Source organism: Rhinatrema bivittatum, chromosome 2, assembly GCF_901001135.1.
Source record: "Rhinatrema bivittatum chromosome 2, aRhiBiv1.1, whole genome shotgun sequence".
Taxonomy (NCBI): domain Eukaryota; kingdom Metazoa; phylum Chordata; class Amphibia; order Gymnophiona; family Rhinatrematidae; genus Rhinatrema; species Rhinatrema bivittatum.
Genome location: NC_042616.1, coordinates 160,781,186 through 160,806,003, shown reverse-complemented (window position 1 = coordinate 160,806,003; position 24,818 = coordinate 160,781,186). Strand labels below are relative to the sequence as shown.

At 41.6% G+C, this 24,818-nt stretch overlaps 1 protein-coding gene across 1 annotated transcript in view; it reads left to right on the top strand.

Moving 5' to 3' along the window:
- The window catches only part of ITGA8 (integrin subunit alpha 8), a 560,404-nt gene that overhangs the window by 479,671 nt on the left and 55,915 nt on the right, over positions 1–24,818 (top strand). The window contains exons 27-28 of the mRNA XM_029588821.1: positions 8,399–8,512; positions 23,745–23,846. Of these exons, the coding sequence (XP_029444681.1) occupies positions 8,399–8,512; positions 23,745–23,846 (216 nt within the window). The remainder of the gene's footprint in view (positions 1–8,398; positions 8,513–23,744; positions 23,847–24,818) is intronic.

Below are 24,818 nucleotides of genomic sequence, written 5' to 3'. Positions count from 1 at the left end.
ATCTCTGGCATTTATCAGAATCAGGTCTAAAGACCTCTTCCATCAGAATGCATGTCAGTGCAGTAGCCGCCTTCCATAAAGGTATCAGGGATGTCCCTTTATCAGTACAACCCCTTGTAACACGCTTTTTGAAGGGCTTGCTCCACATCAAGCCTCCACTGCGTCCTCCGGCCCCTTCGATATCTCACATAGAAAGTGATTTTCCTTTTGGCTATCACTTCAGCTCGCAGAGTTAGTGAATTGCAGGCTCTAGTTACCTATCCGCCGTACACTAAACTTCTGCGGGACCGGGCGGTACTCCACACTCACCCTAAATTCTTACCTAAGATAGTCTTGGATTTTCATCTAAACCAATCCATCATACTACCTACCTTTTTTCCCAGGCCCCATGCCAACCCAGGAGAACAGGCTCTGCATACCCTTGACTGTAAATGGGCTCTAGCGTTTTACCTAGAGTGTATAGCTGCCCACAGGGAAAGCACTCAATTGTTCATCTCTTTCCACCCTAACAAGTTAGGGAAGCCTGTAGGTAAGCAGATTCTCTTCTCCTGGTTGGCGGACTGCATATTCTTCCTCTATCAGCAAGCAGGGCATTCCATTTCAAGACCGTGTTAAAGCACACTCTGTGAGGGCCATGGCGACTTCAATAGCACACCTGCGATCTGTGCCGCTTCCTGACATTTGCAGAGCTGCAACCTGGAGTTCTCTCCACACTTTTGCAGCCCACTATTGCTTGGACAAAGCCGGAAGACAAGATTCCATCTTCGGCCAGTCTGTCCTTCGTAACCTATTTACAACATGACATACCTACACCCTTCCACCTGCCCGGTGGGGTTCAGGATGCCCTCTACCAAATTCCACCCCAGTTTTTGTGCCTGTTGCACGTCTTTTGGGTACATTTGGTGCAAGTTCGGACATCCTCAGCTCAGTACTTACAGGACTACCATCCTGCTTGTCCTGTGAGAAAGCAAGTGTTGCTTACCTGTAATAGGTGTTCTCACAGGACAGCAGGATGTTTAGTCCTCACAAAACCCTCCCGCCGCCCCGCGGTGTTGGGTTCGTAACATTTTGTTATTTTATTTTTTGGCACTGCCTGTAGCTTTCAAATAAGACTGAAGGGGGACCCCTGCTGGCTGCAGGGTTAGTGCCATGCTAGGCAAGCCCAGTAGGGGCCAGTCAAAGTTCTAGAAACTTTGACAGAAGTGATGTCACCCATATGTGAGGACTAACATCCTGCTGTCCTGTGAGAACACCTGTTACAGGTAAGCAACATTTTCTTTCTCCAACTCAGTGGCCAACAAAACCTATAATCCTACTCCCACAACAATTTTTCCCAATTCTACATATAATGATGAGGAGGGGCAGGCAAATCCTTAGCCAAAATTCTAATAAATGCAAAGTCAAATCCTTATGACCCATTTGATCAAAAATAACTTCTTCAAACTCAAAGAACTATCAGCAGCAGAAAGTACTATAGAAAGTCTGATGATCCAGATGTAACTGGATCATCACATTGTGATAGATCTGAAAAGAGTTTTAACTTGTCACCATAAAAGATGATGTAGTCTTTTCCACTCACATTTTTCATTAAGGCCTGCTTATCAACAGAGTAATGAGAGCAAACCACAATAGCTTTGCTCCTCGCATGCTCCTAGGCCATCGCATGCTCCTAGGCCATCGCATGCTCCTAAGCCATCAGCTACTCTATAGCCTCTTTCTATTCTAACATCTCACCTCTTCTATTTTGGTACACAGAGATTTTAGATGTCTTGGTCAATCTGGAAGTCAGTCTCCCTTTATCACGTTCAGAGACACACAGATTATGAATATAGCATCTTCTCTGCCTGTTCTCTAGCTCAGGGCTTCTCAACCCAGTCCTTGGAACACACCTAGCAATCGGGTTTTCAGGATATCCACAATGAATATGCATGCAAAGGTTTGGCATACAATGGAGAAAGGGCATACAAATCTATCTCATGCGTATTCATTGTGGATATCTTGAAAAACTGACTGGCTAGGAGTATCCCGAGGACTGTGTTGAGAACCACTGCTCTAGATCATTGTGCTTGTCTTTGGTTTCTTTACTAAATGAATTGATTTTATCTTTTGCTGGAAAAAGACTACCACATCAGTCTACTCATCAATATATATCTCATTCTGCATGACTCGATTGTCTAACACTTTAATATCAGATTTAAGCTGGTTTACCACCTTGGCAATATCCACTCTCAGTAGCTTGAATTCTTTGACCAACACAATGAAGTCTGGCATGGTAACTGATGAGTCTCTATCATATTGCAATTCAAAAGCCTGTTTCAAGTTTTTCAGCCATATCCTAATGGCTGGACTGGAGAGGATCTGCTGAACTTTCACTAATGCCGAGGAGTAGCCTGGCTTAGAATCCATGAGGAAATCAGGCTATCAAGTGAGGAGAATAATTTGAGTAAATCAATAGACTGCTCCTACCCATTACCAAGGTAAAATACTGGTTCAGGTTCCACTTTTTTGTTATACTGAAACTACACAAGCACCAACTGCCTGTGCCAGCAGATCTTCAGCAATAGTATGGAGGAGAGAAAAGGGAAGAAAAAAATCTCTTCCTTTGTTATTTTTAATCACAACAGCTAACACATCGCTCTAACATTAGAGAGTCTCAGCTGATTGGTCTTAATTTCACCTCTGCAGGGGTCTGATGTAATAAGGTGCGCTCAATTTTATGCACACATTTTATGTGCACAAACTGTATTCCAGATGCAGCAAGTTTTGTTCACAAAAAATGTGCACATAAAACTGTGTGTATTGCTTAGTGCCCTCCCCTGGAAATCCTATGCTAACAAAGACACTAGCTATTACCCACCCAATGGAGAAAGTGCACTAGCTTAACTCATGTTTCCTTAGCACTATAAATTATACTCCTGATCAGATGTGGAGTAAAGTTTCCAGCACTAATGTTAGTGTACAAATGGAACTGAAGTTCAGTACCAGGACCAATAGTCAGGATTTTATGTGCAGAAAAATACTTTGTGCTCAAAAAGCATGTACTAAGACAGAGCTTCCCAAAATGTGGGTCAGGGACCCCAAATGTGGTCACAAAACCTCCTGCCGGGGTCACAAATGCCTCAAAGGGCAGTCCTCTCCAGACATCACCAGCAGCCGAAGAAGTGGAAATCAGCATGGGATCTTTCAGCTAGCATGCACTCTCAGGTCCTGCAGTGGTCCCGCCCTCGCTTGAGTTTCCATGCTAACAGGAAGCCATGTGTGAGAAGGGACTGGGGCCACTGCAGGGCCTGTGAGCTTTTACTGGCTCACAGATCCTGTGCTGACTTTCATTACTAATGCTGCTACCAGTTGCAGATCAACATCAGGCATTGGACCAGCCATTGGGGAAGAGTGGGCAGAGTGTGCACAGTTCTGTGCAGGTTGTCGCTTCTTCTCTATCCTCTCCTATCACTGAAATTACCTAAGAGAAAAATGTTGCCCCTGTCATCAGTCTGCCCTCTCTTCCCAATAGCTGTCATCCACTTATCACCTGAGGCCCAAAGGAAAATGTTGCTGCTGATCCTAGTCAAAGGGATGTGTGGATGGGGGCTCTTTGAAGGGAGGGATCAGATACAGGAAGGGTTTGAGGGTTGGATTAGATGGGGAGGGACTGGCTGTGAAAGGTGAGAGGGGGATGCAAGAGAGGAGCTAGGGGTGAGAGTATCAACTGGGAGGGGTATGTGAGAAGAGAAGAATGGATGACAGATGATCAATTGGGGTAACAAAAATGGCTTGGAGGTGAGAGAGGTTCAGTGGGGAGGATGTAAAAAGCTGGAGTGGGTGAGCGAGAGTCTAGGCTGGGAAGGGGAGAGGAACTGAAGAATGTAAGAGGGGATCAGTTGGAGGGGCAGAGCTTGAGATGCCCTCTAGAGGGGGATGGAGGCTGAGAGAGGGGATCAGTTGGAGTGCAGGTATAGTGAGTGGAGGGATTGTGGAGGCAAACTACACCCCCACTAATTTAGTTTGGTTGTTCTCTGGGATCGTGTGAATTTTTAAGTGTAAAAATGGGGTCAACATTGGCTAAAAGTTTGGGAAGCCCTGTACTAAGATATGATTTATGCACACAAAAATCATATTTTTATGTGAAGGAAACATGATTTCTGGATATAAACCATGTTTTTTGTGCATAAATCATATTTTTCTTTGTACTAAGCCTTTTCTTTGTGCACATTTTTTAACTGCTGATGCATTAGCATACTATTAGCTTACTGCATCGGGAATGTGATATCAATCATCTGTGGTTTGCCCCAGGAATGAGCAGCCTAATATCTGGAAAATCCAGGCAGCTAACAGTAAATGGTCTTCTGCCTATGCCAACAACCTTCCCCTCAGGTTGAGCCCTCATGTGATGATGGCCAGCAAAGCATGAGAAATGGAGATAATCCTGGATGCAAGCAAGGAGCGAGAAGCCTGGAACAGAACATGAAGCTGGCGCACCCCAGAAAACCAAGAACACAAAAGAGGTCAAACGGGACACTGAAGGCAGAAACCAGAGCCAAAGAGTCTTCTGGATTCAGGCAACAGGGATGGAGCCAGAGTATAAGGAACAGGAAGTAGGTCCAAACTCTGGCAAATGAGTGACGAAAAGCCTGAGTAAAATGCATGTCTAAGTAGGAAACAAGATGGCCGTGGGGGAATGAAGCGCACAGAGCTGGGAGGACTGAATAGATAGTCCAAGCAGCTCACAGAGCCACCAACAAGTCAGAGGTGAAATTGTCAACATTGCCCCACAGGGAGTTAGAAAAACAAAATTGCTTGTACATTAAGAAATTGTGCGCTGAATTTCAGTTCACAGTTGTACTGCTCAGCTTATCACCTCAAGCCCCCATGGGAGGAACATTTGCAGTTCAGCTGTCACATTGGGAGCCACCTCGAGGAATCATAAATTTTAGTTGTGCAGTCTGTGAGTTCTTCTTTTTCAGCATCCTAAATAAATTAGCACTGCATGATACAGGATTTCGGCTGGCCTCCCCCACTGTATTAGCAGACCTGCAAGCACTTCATGTCACCAGGATGGAGCACCTCAGTATCTCAGTATCCCTGCTGTTATAAACAGATAAGCTCCCTGGATTCTTATCAGCCAGTCATAGCACTCCCCACAGCCACATGGAGTAAGAAAACAGATGTTCAGGGCTCTATAAAAAAGAATGTTTTAAGAGCTCCCTTACATCAGAGAGAGATTTATTACTGGGTAAAGGAGAGAGAAGAAAATTTAAGCCAGCGTTTCACATGGGCTTGCTAGCTATTTCCTCCCCCCCCCCCCCCCCCCTTTCGCCCATCCTGCTTTCCCTGCAGATAGTAACAATCCTACGGCAGTTTTTACAGATTATGAATACTAATCCCAATGCCATGGCTAAATTTCAACTTGGGTAGTACAGTTTATTCACCTTTAAAAAAAAATGATTCTAACTAAGGTGAGCAAAAAAACTCTGACTTAATATGTATATCCCATATGCAGCACGACGATAGAGCAAGAGGAGAGTAGCAGTATAGGATAAAATTGTCAACCCTATATATGTCTTTCAACCGTGCACACAAGAGTTTGAAGCAATTGCAGAACATTTAATTACTTTCCAAATGGTATTCCAATTACAAAAAACAGGGACCTGAAATTTAGTCCCACCATCTTCAACTGCCACCTGCCATCCACTCACTTTAATAAACGTCATATTAAAAAGAATATGATCTTCTGCCAAGTGTTACCACAGAAACAGTAGAAGTCTTGTAGTTCTTGGGAATCTAGAGACTGCTGTTAGGATTGTGGCAGCCATGATGGAGTTTCTTTCAGCTGCCATGAGACTGAAGAGGTCCACGCTGGTGCTGCCCCCTGAGCAGCCATTGGGAGAGCACCCTAGAACTTAGCCTTATTTGCATATTCTCCCCAGCCAATGGGAGTGCTAGGTGAGTCACGGCTCCCATCTGGATGCTTCTTCCTCCTCCCATCAGCCTTGGTTGAGCCACAGCCCCTTTTTCTGCTTGGCAGCTTGCAGTTCTCTTCCCTGGTGGGATGCTACTATCTCTTCAGAGTCAGCAGCAGCCTTTTGCCCTGCACAGACAATGCACCAGGCTCAGCTGTGAATATAAGACATGCTTGGTTATTTGAAACGTGTCTCCAAAAAAAAACCTGTCATTTAATATTCAGGCCAATGTGTTATTCAATTGAGAAAATAATATTACTGGAAAATGAATTCCAAAGCGCCATGATCTGCTCCATTTTTAATCCAGTTCCTGCAAGCAACTTTATCCATTTCAGTAAGAACTTAGCAGTGGTTGAAAATGTATGTGGTACACATAACTTTCAATACCACAGAACTGTTGAGGACTAGCAGTCTCTCTGCTTTGCAGTAATGCCGAAATTATTGGTTATCTTTCTGAGGACTTATTCTTATTGATTGCCAAGATGCAGTTGCTTTTAGTCATAGTGGCTGGTTAACCAAATTCCTAAATATGTACCATTTCTGCATTTTATTACCTACTCTAAATAATTAGGAGCAGATTTTTGGATGCTTGCTCCAGGTCGATGGCACTGATTCTGCCTATGCAATGATGTTATGCTACTGAGTGTCTCTGCAGTCAGCCGTTGTGGGTTTTACGTAGGATTGTTCCTGGCTATGCTCTTCAGTCATAAATCTGTATGGCCAAGAATCATGACATGTTTATGTTGTTTACAAAACATTCCATTTCTTTTTTTCTTTCTGCTTAGGCTGTGATATTAAAGGGCTGCAATTGAAGTAGTGTTCCAAAGTTTGTTTATGTAGGGAAAATTCTAATTTAGTACAATAATAAAAAAAATAGCAGTAGGATTGCAGGTCTTTCAAAGACATCCACTGATTATGCTTTTTCACATGCTAGAGGTTTTTTTTTTTCTGGTTTTAATTTAGTGGGTTTTTATAATCTACCCAACTTAGGCCTACGAACACTAAAGCAAGCCATTCCTTTTGCCTATAAATTTGAAGGTTAGATAAATATTATTATAAAGATGAATCATTTTGAAATGTTTAAAAAGGGAAGCTAATAACATTTGCATAAACAAGGACATAATGCATTATTCATATTAGGAAATCTGAAAGTAGTGTGCGCGTAGTTCAAATGTACGGTACTAGAGATAAGCTGTAGGCATATAACACATCTGTTTGGAGGTGCCTGGCCCTCTGTTTTAGCAGTTGTGATAAGTGCAGGTTATAAAATATGAGTGCATATGTGCACATACATGCTCACTTATGTAAAAACCACGAGACGCGTTAAGTTCAGACTTATCCGGAAAAGTAGCAGCACTTATTCGGATAAGTCGATTTATACAGGTAAGTAGCAGCACTTAGCTGGATATGTCTAAAAAGTGCTACTTTTCCATCTAAGTAGTACATTTTGGACTTATCTAGGCATATAAAATAGTTGTAAAAGTCTAAAAAAAAAAAGTGCTATTTATCCAGATAAGTTTATATTTGTCTGCCTAAGTAGCAGTAAAGGTGCTACATAGCTGGATAAGTCAGAATTTAGCCAGATAAGCTGCACAAATGATATACATGTGTGTATGTACTTTGAATTTTGAAGAGATATGTGAATAGATTTTACTTGCATTATTTAGATGCATTTACCCCACCCCTACCCAGTAACCCCTGTAAGATGGCTTTAGCACATGTAAATCAGGGGATTTTATAACATGCTGGTGACAATGAATTTACCAGTTTTACCAATTAGCCTACCAGTTCGCCCATTCCATCTGCAGTCCATGAAGACCCTCATGTCACCTAAACCCCCCCACCCAGTCATTTTTTTCACTTTTAAGATGTTTATGATCACTTACACCAGATATTGAGCAGAAATGTTCGCAAGATTTACGTGTGTCACTTAGGCATGTTGTAAAATAGCAGCTTATGCACGTAAATCTTGATTCCTCCCCAGAATGCCCTTGGCCAGCTTCTTTTTTGTATGTGTAAATTTACCCGCAGCCCCTGGTTTATCCGTGTATGTTGCCATTTTTAAAATATCATATACTTGCATATGTGCTTTTTTACTTGCACATATGCTATTTTACTTGCATATATGCTATTTTTTAAGTGCATGTGTTTTGAAAGTTCACCTGTAATTATGTCCGTCACTATCTTCCCTGGCATGTGGAGATAGCTGTGCAGGAAGAAGAAATGGACACAATGGAAGTCAGTTTATTCGTACCTCTTGCATTTGAAAATTGGGTTATGGTGTGTTTGTTTGAAATTAGCCGCATAACTTTACAGTTAGGTGCCCTACTGAACAGTTACCCCATTGTTTTTAATGTCTGAATAGACAAATATTAGGATTCCCTATTTTCAAAATCATGTACCTGTAATCTTATTATATTTTTTTTGTTTTTATTTTACAGAATTGCACAAATATTAAGTGTCTAAATATTTCCTGTAGCGTGGGGCATTTAGAAGGAGGACATCGTGCAGTCTTGAAAGTCAGGTCTCGCTTATGGGCCCAAACATTTCTACAGGTAAAATGTTACAAAACTTGCACATGAAAAACAATCATTTATGTGTTAGTGTATTTTGCAATAATTTTATATTTAACAAGTTCATTAATCTTGAATGCCATTAATTCATTTCTGTCTCATGATTCATCCTACCAGATCTTAACCACTTTGAGCCTGAGTCACAAAGAGTACTTGAGAAGGACAAAGCATTGTATTTTTGTAGTCCTTTCCTTGTGTCTATAGACCACTTTTTTTTTAACTGTCTCTTTATTAGATTTCCAAATGTACATAATTCAAAACAACTTGAATAACAGAACAAAACAGAAGATTATTTAAGCAGATTACATATCAAGAAATAGCAAAAAAGAAGAAATAACAGATCAATATAACCTTACAGTGTATAGACGGCAATAAAGGGAGCGAGTCACAGGAAATTCAAAAAGAAAAAGTAATCGAACCAAAATAATATATATGACTTCAAACGACAAACTTTACAAATTGATTGCTCTATTCTGGAGAAAATTCTCAAGCTGCTCAGGGTTATAGAAAAGATATTTAGCATCTCCCAATTTAAAATAACACTAATAACAAAAAACTTGCTCCTAATGCATGCATCTTCTGCTTTTTTTTTTTTTAAGAAACAACTTAGCACCTATGCTGAGTTGTTTTAGGACAGTTTTAACGTAGCCTCCAATTTGCATGATCTGAAGCAGTTCAACCGAGTTGCGCTTTTGCTTTATAGAGTTTTAGACTAAGTACCTCATAATGCACTTTTAGCATGCAGTATACTTAGTAAAAAATGGTATTATCTACATTGTTATTTTTAATGTATATTTTCTAGGATGCTGTTTCTGTGCTAATTAAATTATCTGCAAAATATTTATCTTGAAAAGGTGACAAGATGTTTTTGTTATTGTTCGTGACAACCCAAGTACTGGTCCAGTTTGCCTGAAAAATAAGTCCTTAGAACATTTTTATGTGTAGTCATTTAAAAACTAAAAAAAAAAAAAAGATTAGACCGATGATGAAAGGGTTTCACTGCAGTGTGAGTTGCTGTTGAAGTATAAGATTTGAAGGTCTCTTTCAACTAGATTGATACTGCATCATACATACAACATTTATAAACTATTGGTTAATTCTAGCAAGTGTTGATATTGTAGTTGGGTTGTCATTTGGAAGATTATCCCTGATGTAGTAAATTGTGTAGATATGCGTTTGTTATTGTTCATACTACTATTTTGCTGATTACTTGCTCATGGATTGTTGCAACAAAAAAGAGAAGAAATGGTATTCTGGGTGCAATAATCAAAATGACTGAGTTGGTGCATACTCCACATGTACTTTTTCCTGCAGGGTTTGCATCAATAATTAAAAGAAATTTACATCAGTTTTCTTTTTTGATAATTGCATAGCAAAAAATAATCCATAGATATTTGCTCCTACTCTCTGTAGGCAATTTTTTGAAAAGAAATCTATGTACGCTATTCTATATAATGAAAACTATGGGGTAGATTTTAAAACACGCACATGCACGTTCATGTGCATCCAGTTCCCAGCACGCGCACATGGATGCGCTGATTTTATAATATGCGCACATGTTATAAAATAGGATACCCGAGCTCATGCGCGCCCAATTTTAACATCGACGCGTGCATGTGTGGGCGGGTGGCGTCTCACGCGTGCAAGGGGGTATTTTAAAAAAATACGTGCTGCGATGCAAGAAGGCCTTACCAGTTAATGAGTGGACTGGGAGGAAACTGGGAAAGGCCTACTCATATCGCCGCATGTATTTTTTTAAAATACCCCCTTGTGCACATGAGATGCCACCCGCCTATTAAGGAGCGAACTGGGAGGGAACTTTCCTATCCCCCTATCTAGCCTTCCTCCCTTTTTCCCTCTCCTCTCCTCTCCTCCCTGACCCCTAAACCCACCCTAACTCCTCTAAATTTTTTTGTTTCTGAACTTACATGCTCCTTCAAGCAGCAGTAAGTTCCCGGCCCGCGCGCACTTCCCCGGGACAGGGCCTAATGGCCACTGTCCCAATTGGCCCCCCACCCCCCGGCGCACCCCTTTCACCAAGCCTGGCACTTCTGCGTGTATCAGGAGATACGAGTGTGGCCAGGCCGTTTTTAAAATGCTCTCAGTGCACACACAGCCTGGCTACACATGTAACCCGGTTTTTACATGTGCCAGGCTTTCAAAATTTGGGCGTATGTGCATTGTTTATTCTCAGCCCATCCCTGAGAACACCGCCACAGTATGTGGATTAAACTACATGCATTGTGGAGATCCAAGATAGCACGTTGAGAGGGTATGGGTTGGAGCTCCATCAATTTGCCTTTTTTAGCCTTACATGCTACATACCAAGCATAAGTAAAAGGTCAAGGAACAGTCCCTAGTGGTTCTGTATGTGAACTTCAGCCAGCAGATGAAGATAGGAGCAAGGAGATATCTGGGTGCACCGGTGGCCCCCCTCCCTTGGAACCTCGTGGCTCTCAGCAGAGAGGTCTTGCTGTAGGAGACACTGAGAGTTGCATCAGTACTAATGATGGCTGGGGGAGTGGCCCTGCTAGCTATCACAGGATCTGAAGGAGAAGGAGCAGTTGAGTCCAGGGTCAGAATCTCCATGGGCTGAATTGAGGAATCTAAAGAAAGTTGGAGACAGTGTTAGAGAGAGATCTACCCAAATACCCTTGTTAGCAGCGACTGTGGATTTAGATGAGGTAAGCAATATTGAAGCGAGCCTCATCTCTGCTTGCAGGGCTGTCCACTAAGCCCATCTTGGTGAAAGCCCCACATATAACCCTAGACTATTTGGACAGTTTAACCTCTTTAGATTAGGCTGTTTCTTTATTAGTGATTTTAACCATGGACATTCACCAGTGAATGCAGTCTGATGAAGTCTTATTGACACCCAGGTAAAGAAAATGAAGCACTTAGATCAGCAGGTTACCCAGATATCTACTACTAAACTGGGCTTGGTTCAGGACAGTCTAGTTCTAGCTTGAAAAGTGGAAAATTTGTGAAAAACTATGCAAGACCCTTGAATATTCCTAAAGTTCACACCAATTCATCCCTTGAACAATTTAGGAAATATCTTTTGACGATTCTGAGAGTACTGTCTGAGGCCCTTCCTCCTATCAGTAAGGCCTATTGCCTACCATGTGGGAAACATGATGGGAGACAGACCCCTCAATAGATTCGCTTGACGGTTTTGATCTTACAAGACTTTTGGAAAATCTGCTGAAGAGACACTGTCTTTCAACCTTGTGTTCCGTCAGGATTAGAAACTCATCAGGAGGCTTTTTTCACAATACGCAAGCTTTATTTCTTTTATTTATTGAATTTTATATACCGTCGTTCAGACGTACCATCACAATGATTCACAAAGTTAAAAGGAAATACAATAAAATAATTACAAAATTAAAATTACATATAAAAGTGGTAGAAAAATACTCTTAATCAAATAGCAATATTAATAAAATACATAATAGACTATTAAAATGAATAAAAGAAAGAAGAAAATGAAATATTTCATGGTCATGAAGTTTGGTTGTTTCCTGATATTTCCAGATATACACATATCTTTGCTTTAGGGAACCTCTGATTTTTAATGGAGTTATTGGATACTCTGGTGGAATGTTCAACAAAAATTTACCTCAACCAAAAAACACTTCAAGGCCATTTCACAACAAAATTCTTCAATTTATCTTCTCACAAAATAAATAGTCCAAAGTTACCTCTTTCCTCAGTTCTAACATATGAGTCAATATCCCTTATGTGCAAAACACTAAGCAAGACCCAGTCTTCCAGATGTTAGAAGGTGGGCACCCAGTGGGGACTTGGCTCTCCTTATGTATCTCTCTCTAATGGTATTCTTGGACTTCTGGGGGTAGAAAGCCCCAAAAAGTGTTCAAAATCCAAACTCTCTCCTCCTCCTCAGTGGGCAGGATCTGGTGGCAAAAAAATTCCTCCCAAAAACACAAGTTCAAACCTCTCCGCAAAATACTTCTTTCCTCTTCTCTATCAGATCACTGCTGTCCCTCTTTAGCCAAGTGTCAGCTACCGTCAGGGAATCATCAGCATTTTAACCTGACTTCCCAAGGCAGAGGTGAAAAACCTCCTTAAGCAGGAACAGGCTTCCAGAAAACAAAACTGTTAGCAAACAAATAGATCTTCCCAAAAACTCTTCTTCTATTCTCTCTAAGACAATCCCTTCCAGTCCTTGGGGGGTACTGGCTAGGGCAGAGTCCCATTCCCTCCCTGGATCAGGCTAGGGGTCCCAAAATGGGGAAGAAAACACTCAACTCCTTCTCTCAAAACCCACATGTATCCTCATGCATGGCTTGCTTTTAAGAAGCTGACTGACCAATCCAGACAAACCTGTAAGGAGATTCCTGCCAGGGATCATCTGCAAAATACTGGATTGTAGCCTAGGGCTTAAGATAGGGACAATTTAGCTAGTGAGTGACCTAGATGGTCCCTTGCAATTGTAAATGTATGTTGATGTTGCAAAATGTTAAATATGGGAAGGTTTTAGCCTTCACAACTTAGATTTTTCATGGATTCTCAACAACTTGATATAGCTTGAGTTATGGGAGATGTGATAGTGATGGAGAAGGTTTGTATTTATCCTACATATGAAATTCTCGATTCTTGTCCCTCATTTTAGTTTTCTTTTTCCCAATTTCATTTAAAAATCCCTGCTCAGAATTTTTTGGATTTCTCTTTCTATTTGTGACCTGTCATAAGATACAATGACTTTATATTTTTAGAGATTTCTTTTTTTCTTTGTTTCTGGATATATATTCTTTGGGGTCCATTTTCAGTCACTAGCCCGCTTGCAAAGTTAGCCGGATAAATTTATCCGGCTAACTTTGGTGGGATATTCAAGAGTGCAGCCCTTGGCTCAACACTGCTGGATATAGACCCCTTTAGTTTAATTTATTGATTTGTTAAACTGACTTTCTAATGTGAATCAAAACAATGTGCATAAAAATCCAATGCAAGTTATTTTTGTAAAAAAATGTTTGAACATGAATAATTTTATTTATTTTTTTTTTTAAATAGGTGCATTGTTGTAAAACACTGCCCACCCTGCATACAGGGTGGGCAGTAACCAAAGAGCCCGTTTCCACGGTGAAAACACTGTTTTATCCATGAAAATGACTTTGATTATTGGCCCCTCTATTCATTAATCCAAAAATTGTATTGCATTAGTCTGGAATACTAATTGCATCATGTTATATTCACTACTCGTGGGGCAACCCCACAAGTGGTAATAATCACTCAAATGCCACCAGGCCAGTCATTGCCGCTCCTCATGGCAGGGGGAATAATACCAACAAACTCATGGACACCACCAATGCTTGGCAGATGCTGACACTCCTTCCTAGGTGCACGTGTGCACAAATTGGTTTCCTTTAAAGGGCCTGCGGCAGGAAAAGCCTGCAGCACTCTGCTTCCTGCCCTAAAAAAGGGCTCTTCAGACATTCCAGCCTTGCCTCAGCAAGAAGTTCACCTGTCAGCCTTGTTCCAGGTATCTAGCCTGCCAAGTCTTTTGCCTTGCTTCTGCCAAGCCTTCAGCTTTAACCTTGCTCTGCTTCAATCTTCTGTCTTGCTCCACATCAGTCTTCAGGTTTAGCCTTGCTTGATGTCTGTCTTCAGCTTCAGCCTTGCTCCATGTCTGTTTCCAACTTCAACCTGGTCCTTCAGCCTTGTCTGGTCTCTAGCCTTGTCTGGCTCTTTGGATCTGACTGTAGTGACAGCCCTTTGGACTTTGTCATAGCCTGGTTCATGCCAAGACTCATTAGTCCACCATCGGCACAGAACTTTAGTGTGTGTGGCAGTGTTTGACTTCCTTTCTCTGTTTCTCGTTTATATAAACTGATGCTGACAGTGCTGAACCATTATGCCTCAAGACAATTCTTCATCTGCTGCTTTAAAATGAAAAACTATTTCCATGAATCACTGTTTTATTAAGTGCAGTGATTGGACATGATTGAGTAAACATGATATCCCTAAGGCTTCTCACCAGCCAAAAGATAGTGAAAAAGAGTGCATAGTAGCCAATAAGAAATATTTTTGGTTCTACTTCAAAGATTAAATTGTAAATATGAGTCACATAAATTATCACTTGCATTCAGATTTGCTGAACAAGCAAATCACCAAATGTCTGCATTATATTGTTACAGGCTTATATGGTTAAATTGTGTCCTTAACATAATGCTTCTATAAAGAGTTTAAGAATGTGTGTTTTGTACTATAACCCTTTGGGGCAGGGAGTCAATGTTTATAAGATTTTGTAAATGGGTTAGAGTAGATGAAAGGATCTTAGAATCTGCAGGCTGACATATCATAACCGGGGGAATTTTCAAACAGTGCATGAAGTTGCAAGCTTTGAGGGCAGTTTTTTAACAAGTGCACAATTTTTCAAAAAGAAACTATCCAAGTTCTTTCTTTGTGAAAATTAGCAAGAGCACAGTATGCGCATTAAATGCATCAGTGTCTTTGTATCTGCTATTTCTGTGGGTGGGAGATTTTAAACAAAATAGTGTATGTACATTTGAAAATCAAAAACGATGTAGCTCTGTTCTTAGGCCTTCCAATCCCAAGTGAAGAACATGGGCCGTGCTAATGACATGTATATACACCTTGTTGTAGATGGGAAAATTCAAAAAGATCAGGATGTAGACTCATGAGCAATCTATCAGAAGTTTTTAAAGTAGCATCTCTACATCAGACTGAGCTTGCAGTCATACGTGGAAGGTTCAGAACAGTTTCATAAAAGTTTCATAATATTGGAGCGTGCGCATGTATGACAGGGCCATTTTATAACTTACTCTCGTATATGTGCGCATGGTCTAAAATAGACTGAATGCACGTACATGTGCACACAATTTTATATGGGCGTGTGCATGTGAATGCAAATGCTGTCTCTACCGCATAAATGGGGAATTTTATAAGGGACGCAATTCGTTCCCAGTTCACCCAGTTAAGGGATAGGTCGTCCAGCCCCCCCTAGGTTATTAGCCTCCCTTTCCCCGTTAGCCCTAACCTTTAAAACCCCTCTAACTAGCCTAGTTTTAATTTGTTTTATTACTTACATGCCATCCATAGCAGTGGTAAAGTCACGTGGCATGGGAGCCTGGCACACGCTTGTGCATGTAAATACTTACACACTCATTTCATTTTGAAGTCCCAGAATGCCCATGTCCCGCCCTTGCCATGCCCAGACCACACCCCTAACGCTGCCCCTTTTTGGGGCTTTAGCACTGTGCGCATACCAAGAGATATGCGTGTACACGGGTGGATTTTAAAATCCGCTCAGTGCACACTAGCCAGACGTACTCGCGTATCTCCCGGTTTTGGTGTGTGCCAAGTTTTTAAAATTCACCTAGAAATATTTCTTAAAAGCATTAAAGCCTGATTATTAAAGTATTGTCCAGAGAACTCAAGAGCTCTTTTTGAAATACAAACACGGAAAAGGTCAGTAAAAAAGGACCATTTGGTCCACTCAGTTTGCCCATTAATATCTGATTACTGTTCTGTCACAAATATTACTTAATCTGTGCAGCGCTGGTGCAAGGGTCTGCAGCCGCCCTAGTGGTGTCACGTGGTTCTCTCTTTCTCTTTCTCTCTCCCTTTCTCTTTCTCGCTCCCGCTCAACAATCCTCCTTTCCCACCACACTCTCTCATACCTCGCTTGTGTTTCTTGTCCCCTTCACGCATTTCAAAAATGGCACCCTCGTGTCCACCTATGGTGCCCTACCCACTTCCGGCGCCCTAGACGGCTGCCTAGTCCCACCTAATGCTTGTGTCAGCTCTGAATCTGTGGTCTTATTCCCTCGGCCATTAAGATTCCTTATATCTCATGATTGCTTGCATTCTGCCACAGTTTTGGCTCCTATAATCTCCACTAGAAGTTGCTTCCAGGTGTCCACGATATTTTCATACAAAAAAGTATTTTCTCTCATTCCTTTTGAGCTTCCCTCTCTTTAGGTTCATATAATGTTATTGAATATGGAGGCAATGAAGACACATCAGGCAGGTTTCATGGCAGGCAGGAAAAAGGACTGAGCAGACCCAAGGGTCCTCTTTTTATTGTACATTCATACAAAGGCGGATGATGTGTCATCACATGATTGGTTCCTTTCCACATAGCAACAGACGTATCACCACACTATTGGCTTGGCTCAGGGGGGGTGTACGGATCATTTCATTGGCTGCTGAATCCTATACCTCCTGTCTTTGTCCTGCCTCTGACTAGGGAACACCCAGCCCTTCTTTCAGGCTATCAGGGTTAATTATAAGCCAGAGAAATACATGATAGTCATGTATCCTCTCCTAGGCAGAGAGGCTTAAGCACAAGTGATGCTTTATTCAGCGCAAAGGTCAGGGAGAAGGGAAGTTAGTGTTAAACCCTGAAATGGTTTGCTGGCAAAGCTCATAATTCCCACATAATGTACCCGTGTCTTTAAGCTTTTACGAATATGAAAAATGCTGCCTCTTGGTACTTTATTGAAGCCTGCTAGATATTTGATTATTTGTATTGTATCTCCCCTTTCCCTTCTTTCTTCTAAACAGTACAACTTTAGCTCTTTCACTCTCTCTCTGTATGACTTACAGTTCAGGCCTTGCACCATTTTAATGGCCCTCCTTTGGATTGCCTCCACATTATCAATGTCCTTCTGTAAATATAATTCTCAATTTAGAGTTTCATTAGGAAACTGTATAATATCCGTCTTTATAGTCGTGATATCTCTTTTTATTCACCCAAGTATATTATTTTCCTGCCCAACTGCTTTGTTATACTGGCTGGTGACCTTCAGGTTAACAACAATGATATCCCTCAGGTCTCTTTCCTGTTTGGTGACTACATTTTCTTTTCCTGCAGAAAGATATTTGGTTCTTAGATTTCTACATTCCAAATGTTTAATTTTGCCATTTTTAAATTAAAGCAAAGTTGTTGTACCTTTTGACCATTTTTCCCAATTTTAAAATAATCTTTCATCTTATCTGCCCACTCTGGCATGTCTACTCTATTACAAATATTTATCTCATCTGCAACAGTCCTGCTTTCCCATCTAACCGCTCTCCAATGTCACTTATAAAGGCATTTGAGGAAGACTTGGTCCAATTCTGATCCTTGTAGTATCCTCCTGGTCACTTTTCCTTCACCCATCTGGATCCTGTTGAGTACCACACTCTGAGGCTTCTTGCTCAACTAGCTTCTTTTCAAATTTTCATCCAACTACCTAGCTTGCTCCCCAGTCTTGTATTTGGAACAGTGTCAAAGGTTTTACCAAAGTCTAGATAGCGTACAACTGCTGCAAACTCTCCCTTGCTCACCCCATCCCCCACCCCAAATCTACTATTCTTATCACTTCAAAGATATCAGTCAAATTTGGTAAGATTGTCTCTATGTGAAACCATGTTGCCTATGATTCTCTAACTTACCGGCTTCAAGATACTCCACTTGTCTGTCCTTTAGTAGCAGTTTCATTACCTTGTCTACTACCTTCCATCATTTTCTACCCATTTTGTTGAGGCCAAAAGCATTACTATCTTCAGCACTGAATCTGCATACTCCCATACCTAGATAATTGATTGTTGGCTGACTGGTCCAGCTCCAATAGGAGTTCTGAAATACTTCAAAACAACTATTTGACTTCTCCCATCCCTGGGTTTCACAGTCAGCTCCCCCAAGTCCAACGTCATTCTGTCTCAAAGAATGCAGTTGCGAGAAGCCTGGATAGATTTGCTTCAGGTGAAAGAGCCTAATTGTTGATGGGCCTAGTAAGTTGTTTTCTGCAACAGGACAAGGCATTAGCATGGTCAGCCCTGGTTATTTTTGGGCACATGAGTGCAGCAGTGCAGCAGTGCATGCAGTTCCTCTAACTTGTCTGCATATCTAGAGTCTTCAATGAACCCTCCAAATCCAGTGGTATGAGCTCTAAACCATTATCTCACCAAATCTCTTTAACCCTGAAATAAGAACATCCCTTTAGTGATGGAGGAACTCAGAAGTTCCAACAGTGGTTCTTTTCTACCAACATTTCTACCAGGGGGTGAGAAGTGCACACTGGTGCTGCATGCATCCAAGGGTCTTGGTCCCTAGCAGAGAATCATCTGCAAATTAACCTGGAGATACAAACTATGTGTTATGCTCTAATGGCTACTGGGCTTCTACTGTAAAGAAAGAGAATCTTTATCCAGATGAACAACCAAGTAACCATATTCTGTATGAACAAGTAAAGAGATATGGGTTTGAGGAAGCCCCACAAATCTGGTCATGGAACACTCATCACAATGCACATCTCTAGGTGACCTACTATCAGGAATGCAGAATACATTGGCAGATTGTTTCAACAGAGTGTTACGAATGCACAAGTCTTCCTTGGATCAAAGCACTACATACAACTTGTTCATTCACTAGAGAACACTGGCAAGCAACTTGTCTCAAAGGAGAAAAGGAAGGTTGGGAATTTCTATTTCATGCATCCAAGCAGCTACTGATCAGCTCCCAAGGCTTTAGTGCTAGACTGGAGTACATGTCTAATTTATGAGTACTCTCCAATTCCTCCCATTGCCAGGACTTTCCAGAAGATCCTTCAGGACAAGGTAAAGGTAATCCTAATAGCACCGGCCTGACCATGGCAAGTGTAGTATTTCTATCTCATCTATCTGTCAGTTCAGTCTCCAGTTCCACTGGGGATATCTCTGATTCTTATCCCACAGGACAATGATGGGCTCTGCCATCCAAACCTACCATTACTGGCTCTCACAGCATGGATGTTGAATACACATTTCTTTTTCCTTAGGAAGTGAAGGCATATTGGTTTCAGCTAGGAAGTCTTCAACCAGAGGATCCTAGTTTCAAGTGGAAGAGATTTTTGACATGCTAAAAAACTGGTTTGCTGCATCCCTTCTCCTGTGGCTGAGGGACTGCTCCAATACCTATTGGTCCTCCAGCCTTAGTACCTCTTCAGTTAAAGGTCATCTTGACACTATTGCAGTATAACACCAGCAGGTGGAAAGGGCTTTAATCTCCATCCATTCCTTAATATCAAAGCTCATGAAAGGTTGTGGCATTCCAAGCCTCCGGTCAGTAAACCTCTTGTGCTTTGCGATCTCAATGTACTCCTTGCTCAACTCATGAAACCTCCCTTTGAAACTCTCAAGTTGGTGGACTTGAGGTTTCTTAACTGGCAGGTGTTTCATGTAGCCATCACTTTGACTCAAAGAGTAAGTGAATTACAGGCTTTGGTTTCCTACTCACTGCAGTTTTTTACAGAGTGGTTCTGCATACTCAAACTAAATTCCTTCTGAAAGTGGTGTCCACTTTTCACATCAAACAAGCTATTGTTTTATTTACTTTCTTTCCAAGTGTGTATGCACACAAAGGAGAAAGGGCTCTTCCCTCTTTGGACTGCAAGAGAGCCTTGACATACTACCTAAAGAGGACTCGTCCTCACCATCAAGCTTCTCAGATGTTTATGTTCTTTGATTCCAATAAATTGGGATGTACAGTTGTCAAATGAACTTCGACTTGCTAGCATACTGTACTGTACACTCCTGTGCAATGGATAACTTACAGATTAGACTGTCAAGGTTCATCATGTGAAAGCCATAATAACTTTAGAGGCTCATCTCAGGGTCACTTCTAGTGAAGACATATGCAAAGCTGCTTCTTGGTCACCAATTCACATCTTCATGTCTCATTACTGTCTGGATAACATGTCCCGAAGAAACAGTAATTTTGGGTGAACAGTTTTGCACAGCCTGTTCATCTAGTAGATCACTGTCCACTGGATGGTATCTGGTTTGTCTGTTTTAATAATTGCTATGCCTTGCAAACCTCAACTTGGGATTCTCTGTGTATTATGGCTGATTCATGCCAATGGAAAATGAATAGTTTTATCTGTAAACAGGGTTCTTTGTAGACAGCAAGATGGATTAGACATATTTAATACCTACCTATCTCCCTAGAAAGTCAACTACCTTTGGAAGAGACTGAGGGGCTCACAAGGTAGCCATGTATATACAGGAACTTCCATGCATGTTCACTAAGGGCCTCATTTTCAAAGGGAGTTACCGCGCGCGATAAATTTCGCGCTTACAGCCGTTAACGCGATTTGCAAATGCGTAATTCAGGGGGCAGAGTATATGTAAAGTGAGAAACAGTTATCATGTGCAGCAAGGTGTATCACAGTGCATGATATTTCTGGGGGGAGAGAGAGAGAGAGAGAGAGAGAGAGAGAGAGAGAGAGAGAGAGAGAGAGAGAGAGAGAGAGAGAGAGAGAGAGAGACTTCCTATAATGCCTATGCCCTAGACAGGTATTTGTATCCCTATGAGAGGCCCACCTAGTAACTCGAGGTGGGGATTAGGTAAGAATGTAGGGGGTTGGGGCTACTTTCACATTCCACGTGAGACGTACGAACAGAACAGTGGTCTCTTGTGAAGATTTGAAGGCCTTCGGAGTGAGGAAGCTCACTCCAAGATGAGATTTGGACAATGTTCTCTCCACCTAGCTTGATGGACACTCTACCTGGGCAACAACAAGCTAGGTGGAGAGAACGTTGCCCAAATCTCTTCTTGGAGTGAGCTTCCTCACTCCGACGGCCAGCAAATCTTCACTAGAGACCACTGTTCTTTCCGTAGGTCTCATGTTGAATGTTGAATGTGAAAGTGGCCCACAACCCCCTACGCTCATACCCTATAAAGAGTCTCTCTCTCTCTCTCTCTCTCAGAAAAAAAAGTCACAGGCATGAGCCCCCCCCCCCTCACTACCATGTATATGTAACCTGTCCCTGCAAACTGGCCAAAGCTTTAAAATTGGAAAAGTTTCAGTTGGTGATTAGCACCAGCCCAGGCCTCCCTCTCCATCAAAATGTCTTTAATTGGCCCTTCCCTGTCATCCCCCATCCCTTGCAGATTCCTTCCCACTCACCTGTTACCTGCAAAACTGGTTCTTCTGTATCAGGATCCTGGCCACTTCTAATGTAAGTTCGACTCTTACCTAAGTAACACTTCCATGCTGCCAGCGTTACTGTACACTTTGTAGAAACATGTATTGTATCAAATAAGTCCATGTTACGGGACTCTCAGGGATTGTGATTGCCTTAAAACACTGAAAATAAACAAGCTAAATGGTTGTGGCAATGAAACTTAAAAACGATAGCAAGTTACTTTTGTTTTGGGGCTACAGAAAATTAATAGGCATTGTTTTGTTTTTTTGTTTTGTTTTTAATTTGCATTTTTCTTGAAACTCACTGTTTAATAAGTGGAAAATCTTGAATTAAAGAATTACAGAACCTCACAATGATAGCAAGTTCCTCACTTTTTTAACCATGCTGAAAAAAATGCAGTAGAAATTAGAGAGATTACTTTTTACCCATGCAATATAAAAACTAGATCAAAGCAGTTTGATTACTATGTTTTATGGATCAACATCACTTTAGGTATAGTATAACCCTGAAAAAGTATTATCTTGTAAAAGCAAGTATTTTAAGCAGACAGAATCATTAAAGTTATCCTGGGATTGGGAACTTTGAAGCTGAGTTTTCTCTAGAAACTATATTCTAAAGGGAGACTTCAACAGGTTGATTTTAGTCGATTGTTTTTTTTTTTTCTGTTAAATGGAGCATAGGTTCAGAAAGCTAATCAAAAATATATTGTTAGTTCCGTACAAAGGTATTGCCTCAAACATGGTTGTTGATCTTCTTTTTGAAAGTCATAACTGAATTTTGGCTTCAAACCACCAATGTCATCATGTCCACTAGCCTGCAACTATCTAAACAGGGAGCATGTAGCTGATTACCGTGGAACGCTCTATGTCCTGCCAAGCTGGGAACTGTAAGCAGAACAGTAGGGGAAAGTATACACAGCTGTCATAAGTGTGTGGACAGCTAAAGGACTGCAGGCACGTACCTTCCATTAGCACAGGCATTTCTCTAAAGGAAATCATTTTGTAAACATACTGTATAGGTTGAAAAGGAAAAAAAAAATATGGTTGTCATATAGGGGAGTTCTCCTGTCAGATTTACTGAGCTTTTTTGTAGGGGAGTCAGTGCTACATTTCCAAAGTTGAATAAAAGTGCATCCACAGGAAACTTATCAGAAGTGATAAGCATTGGAGAGCTGAGTAGGATGTGCTGTGGCAACAGCAAATTCTGTAAGTGTTCAGCAGCAAGAGTACAATGTAAACCAAATATTATTTTTTTTTAAATATTGTCTTGAAATTTTTTTTTTAAAGCTCGTAGTCTCTCATTTTATCTGGGTTACACATTATCAAGTGAATTTTCAAAGGCCTACGCATGTAAAAAAAACGGGGTTTACACGCCTGGCCGGGCCTTGCTCGCGCAGTGCACATTTTACTACAGGCCCGGCCAGGCGTGTAAACCCTGGTACGCGCACAAGTGCCGGCCGAGGAAAAAGGGGCAGCCCGGGAGGGCTTGGTGTGAGCGGGGAGAGCGGGACGGGGGGGGGGAGGGGCAGGCCGGGACAGCACCATTAGCCGCTGTCCCAGGGAAGCTCGTGCTGGCAGCTGGCCAGCGCATGGAGATTATAGGGAAGTTCCCTCCCAGTCCACTCCTTAATTGTAGTATTAGGAACTGAGGAAGCCCCACTTCCCTCACCGCACGGAGGCTTTTAAAATGTCACCCCCCACCCACCCCCGCGCGGAGGTCATCCGCCCGCACATGCGCACGCGGATTCTAAAATCCGCACACACATGTGGGCGCAGTTATATTTTATAATATGCACGTGCGTGTTATAAAATAGCCACGTCCATGTGCGGTCGCCGGGAACCACGCGCACATGGACGCACGCGCGGGTCTTAAAATCGACCCCTTAAGTATAACTAAGGTTCAGCAGGGGCAAGAAGATGATAACCATGATACAGAAACTTTGAAAGTTCTTATCTGAAAAAGAATAGTTAATTTGCATCAAAATCTGGAGGGGGTTTGTTGCTGATTTCAGAGATAATTAAAAGTGAAATCTGCTGACTAGGTCTGTGCCTTTAATAAATAGTACATCTGCTCAGTTTCAGCACTACACACTGCATTTAATACCTCTAATGGCAAAAGTATAATTAGTGAAAAAGTGGGACAATATCACATAATCTATCCACATAATTTTTAAAACAGTTCTTATTCTGTACAAATGAGTCAGCTAAAAAAAAAAATGCTTTAAAACTTTACCATATACTGAACTGTGTCTCTCATTAAAATAAACCTTTTTCTTTTGTAGAGGAAAAATCAGCATTATACTCTTACCTCCACTGTGTCCTTTGAAGTGAAGAAGCTGCCATATAAACTCCAGCCAGCAAAACTCCCGAAGGCAAACACAGTAGTAAGTGAGAAAATGGAGAGAATTGTTTTGCTGAGTCATATACTTGTTGATATTAAGGTGGACTTTAAAAGCCTGGAGCATGCCAAAATCAGTAGAAGCACGTGCATGTAGGACTTACATGCCGCTGCCATATTTTAAAAGCTCCTAAATGCGTGCATATCTCCCACTGCGCACACATCTCACTCAACATCAAAAAGGGTTATGGTGTAGGTGGGGAATGTGCATTCCGGGGCAGGGACAAGATATGCGTACACAAGTACTTATGCGCCTGTGCCCTCGCCCAGGTCTTGTGCCACGTAACTTTACTTCTGCTATGGAGGAGGTGTAAGTTTAAAAAACAAACAAAACATTCCTGAGGGGTTTAAAGAGTCTGGGATAACTGAGGGGAGTGCATGCTATTAAAGCAGGGGGATTTGGAGGACCTAGCTCCACACTTGGTGGACGAACTGATAAAACCGGTCTTGGTGTGGATGCATGCCAGTTGCAAAATTCTCTGATTTACCTGCCGAAACCCGATTTGCAGGGTCGCACACTTCTACTTGTGTACGTGTGCGTGTACCCACATGCCTCTTTGAAAGGTACCAACATTGTGTTTCAATTCGCCATTTATTGGCGGAGGTATTACTATTTATTTTTTAAATCTGTAACATGAAGATAGAATTTCCTTCAGTAAAGTAGGGAAATGTTTCTCAATCATCAGTCCGTGGACTGGCATTGGTACCTGGCAGCATTTCTGTTGGTCCACAGAATGCCAGTAATTGCAGGAGGATGAAGAGGAAACAAGACTTGAATTGCAGCTCTACACATTGCACTGTCCTCTTCACCACAACCAACAGATACTTTTCCTAATCATCCTACCTTGTCCTGCCCAGTATATCTTTTTTTTTTTGTAAGGTCGGGGGTCAGTCCTGAGGCCCCCATCTCTGGAAGAGAAGCAGCTTTAGCTGAATTTTAATAAGATGGCATGAGGCT